General features: G+C 38.0%; 1 protein-coding gene across 1 annotated transcript in view; it reads right to left on the bottom strand.

Annotated features, from left to right (window-relative positions):
* The window catches only part of cd2ap (CD2-associated protein), a gene marked incomplete in the record, with an annotated part of 49,417 nt that overhangs the window by 40,604 nt on the left and 4,502 nt on the right, over positions 1-4,311 (bottom strand). Inside the window, 2 exon segments of the mRNA XM_014032448.1 lie at positions 944-1,070; positions 1,431-1,531. Of these exon segments, the coding sequence (XP_013887902.1) occupies positions 944-1,070; positions 1,431-1,531 (228 nt within the window).

Raw genomic sequence — 4,311 nt, 5'->3', positions numbered from 1 at the left:
ACTGTATATTCACCACAAGTTTAAATCCCAACGATGCAGGAAGTAATTTCTAAAAAAAAAAAAAAAAAAAAAGGGTGAAAAAAGCAAAAGTCCTAAATATCAAAATGTTTGCAAACTAGGGATTGGCAGTGATTATCAAATACATAAAGTTCAGTTAAAATTGGTATATTTTAAGATTGTGACAACCTCTGCATTAAAAAAACATAGGCACATCCAGTGACAGGTCCCAGTTTTTTTTTTTTACTAGCAGTGCTTTTCCAGTCCGGCTGCTTTTTTCAACAACACCTACTGCCCACTCACTCACGAAACTAAGGTTTGCAAGCACCCCCCCCCCAAGTGAATTGCTGCAGTCTTTATGCAAATACTATTGGATAAACCTTGACACCGTTGCCACTTTTACATTACAAAGGTATTTTTATAGGGTTATGGGTTTTTTTTATTTTATTTTTATTTTTTTGCAAACTCTGCCTGTCTAAGTGTTTTTAAAATCAAGATAGCACCATTTATTTTTGTTTCCTCTCCTGGAAGCTTTGCCTCTGAAAAAACTGTTAACTTAGAACCAATCCATTCATGGGTCAGACCAAAGAAATACTTTTGTAGGGAAGTGAGAGTAGGCTCATGACACAACAACTAATTAAAACATTGGGAGTGTCATGTTTCTTTAGTTAGTTAGTTGCACTTTTACTTTGCTTATTTTAAGAGAAAATACCATTCAACACAAGTAGGAGGTTCAATTAGCAGTGGGATAACATCTCATCCCTGTCCCTCATCTTCCTGCACTGTCTAAAGATCTAGTTTTAAATTTGTTTGGCTTTTTTAATATCCCCAGCTCCATAGTGCCAGCCCTGGGTTAGCACTAGAACCTCATTAGTAGAAAACTCCTACCTGTCACGGTTTCTCTCATGATATGATTGAGCTGCAGTCTTTGCAAAGCTGCTGTTACCAGTCACATTAGCCGGCGTGTTGTTGAGCTCTGGTTCCTCTCCTGAAGCCTCCAGCTCTTCAACAAAATTGGACGGAAAGAGTCCGGATTTGCCGTTCACTGTGCCGCTCCACCAGCCGTCTTCCACCTGCAAAAGAAACAAAACAAGCTTTTTGTCTGCCCCTCATTTCTCAAACCTGAAGATCGTGTGGCTGCATGTGAACAAGTTTGATTCCACAAAGGGATGGGCCTTTTGTCTTGCTTATTTTCTGCAGGCTCTGACTTGCTAAAAAAACACACGGCAAACAGTCTTTGGTTTAAATAAACACAAGCTTTAAACATTTTAGTAAATGCATTGCACTAAAACGCAAGTAAAGTGAAAATGCTCAAGAAAATGGTGACAATCCTGTTGGTGCTTTCAAAGTTCAGCTTTTAGCAAGAAATTCCATATTGTCATTAAAAACTAATTAGTTGCGAACTCTTAACAGAAGTCAAAAATTTAAAATACCTCTTCTGTGATGTCTATAATGTCTCCAAGTTTCAGCTCCAGTTCATCTTTGTTTAATGGTTGATACTCAAACACCACCTTGCACTGTCTCTTCTTCTGCTCTGTTAAGAAAAAAAGTAAGTTACCCAAACAACATAATGCTTGTCTGGGAGAGTCTTTACTTCCTCTCAGTGAGAACAGGAATGGGTGATTTTATCCAACATGTGGGAGAGCAGCTGAGAGCCACACCCCAGACAACTCAGATTATTCAGAAATACAAACGTCTAGCCAGACGAGCAGAGGAGTAAATGGAGTAATTACCACAAATGTAATTGGTGTTAATTCAAACTAAAATAATAATTAAAAAAACAACAGGTGTTATAGAACTTAAAACCAATGTCTTTCAACATTGGCCTTTTGGAAAACAGGGGGTTTCAGCGCATCACAAAGTAGACATGAACTATTCTGAAATGTCAAACATTAATTATTATTTACTGACAATAACGTCCTGCAAAAGTTTCTAACAGTTGAAGTGTAGTGGCCCTTTAAGCAAATAAACATCACCTTCAGCATTGAAAGCCACTAGCTGTGTTTCCATTGACCATGAAAATGCGCAAATTAGAATTTTGAAAATAAATTTGCTCAATGACGAAGAAGATAACAGGAAGTAAAAGTAGTAGTAAAATCACCGAAGTAGTAAAAGAAAGTAGGAAACTCACTGACTACATTTTCCCAAAAACACAGCATACGTAGCCGCTCCCAAGTAGGGACTTGTCTCTGGAAAGTCTCGATAAAAGACGCCAATGTCTCCTCTGATGATAAGCGCTAGTGTCGTGGTAGCAACATGCTATGTGTTTACATCCATCGCCGCCATGTTTGTAATGATTTATCGCGAGAACAAACGTATTCACGCGTGACTTTAATAGCATTTCTTACTTAATGGAAGCACTGCAGTTGCGAAACTGTAATTTTCTACATTACCAGAATATCGACAAAGTTTTGCGCACATTTGCAGTGGAAATGCAGCTAGTGTTTGACAGTGTGGTTATGAATGCATCTTGATGCATATATTCTTCTTAAAATCACATCACAGTCTTCTGAATAGTACTTAATGTTAATCGTTTGCACTTCAAGGTAAAGAAAATTAACTTTCAAAGTAAACCAATTGGCATTTCTACCCATGGATGCTAAATGTTAGCATGTCGATTCTGAAGTTTTTGAGTAATCAGAGCTGGTTAAATAATTATCTGACATGCTTGTTTAGTTCATCATTTACATGTTAACTGCCTCTAATCATTTGCTCCAGTGCAGCGTGCATTTATGGAACGATGCAACGTGCCTGGAGTAAAACTAACTAGAATCAATCCAGTAACTTTAGCACGGACACACTCCAACAATTGTACAATTGAATGTTGCTGTGGATTCTCAGTCGTCCAGGACATGGAAAACTAAAAGAAAAAAACAAAGCATCTAGTTCTGTAGCTGAAGACGTGTGGAGCTACAAGATTTAAACTGCTCAACTCGAAGTTAGTATCATTATTACGACTTGGATCGATCTGTGTACCCCAACCTCAATGACGTAAAAGTTGAACAGAAAACGAGACATGAAAATTCAGACTGCAGTTGCTTTGAAAAACATCAAATTTGTATATGATTTAGGGTTGGACAAAAAAAATAATCACAATTAATTGTGGCATTTAGTCAATAATTATTATGACGATTAATAAATGACAATTGCACTTGCATGTTTTGAATCTAAATCAGTTACACTGCGTTTAAATATTATACTCACAAATCATCAGTCAAACTAACTTCTTCATTTTCCTAAGTTAAATTAGTAGGTTGTGAATTGAAACCCAACTTTTCCACAACGTGGAGTGGTAAAAATATGCCACAGACCCACGCTTGATAGAGTGTGTCGCACAAAACATGTTATCATGGCACTAACTGCTTGAATTGCGAAGTAGAAAATATTAATTGTTGACAAGTTGTTGTTTTTTTGACAATTAAGTGCACACTAGATTCTGGCCAACCCTAATCTGATTTAGTACAAGATTTTAATTAAAATAAATTTGTTTTTTATAATTATCAATATTTAAGTTCTAACTCGGTAAGTATTCTATATCACCGAGTACTAAAACTGAAGTACTCAGTTTAAGAAAAATTGGTATCGGGACATCTCTATTTTTGACCACGATATTCCATCATACCAGAAAAATCAGCTGATATTTAGGGCATCAATAAAAGGAGGTTATTATACTATTTATAGGGGTCGACATAACCATTGTTTAGGTTGTCCGAGACAACCTATTTTCGTTTCGGACAACCAGATCCCACCTCCCGTCTGTCCGGTGTACAACCAAGAAAAAAAGACCTAGATTAAAGTTTGTTGGTGTTCGTCACTGTAAAAACGAATGGGGGGAAAAAACTTGTTAAAGCCGTCTAGGGATTAAACTGACGGTTCTTTCATCCAATAAAGAGAACCACAGTAAAGTTTTACCCAATCAGAACAGAGCTGGGCGGGTCGTGCCGTCTGACTGACACTGCTGCCTTTTTTTCCTTTCTCTGTGGGTGGAGGGTGAGCCTCAGCTCAGGTGAACCTGCCAGGAAAGCTCTCAGCATTTCCTGGACTATTTTCCACTGAGGAAAACATTGTATTTTATATACACTCACCGGCCACTTTATTAGGTACACCACACTAGTAACGGGTTGGACCCCTTTTGCCTTCAGAACTGCCTCAGTTCTTCGTGGCATAGATTCAACAAGGTGCTGGAAGCATTCCTCAGAGATTTTGGTCCATATTGACATGATGGCATCACACAGTTGCCGCAGATTTGTCGGCAAATCAGGCTCAGTTTCTGAAATACTCAGACCAGCCCTTCTGGCACCAACAACCATGCCA

This window comes from Austrofundulus limnaeus, unplaced genomic scaffold (genome assembly GCF_001266775.1).
Source record: "Austrofundulus limnaeus strain Quisiro unplaced genomic scaffold, Austrofundulus_limnaeus-1.0 Scaffold1454, whole genome shotgun sequence".
NCBI classification, from domain to species: Eukaryota; Metazoa; Chordata; class Actinopteri; order Cyprinodontiformes; family Rivulidae; genus Austrofundulus; species Austrofundulus limnaeus.
Note: the sequence above shows the minus strand (reverse complement) of the source record. Positions and strands in the feature narration are given on the sequence as shown.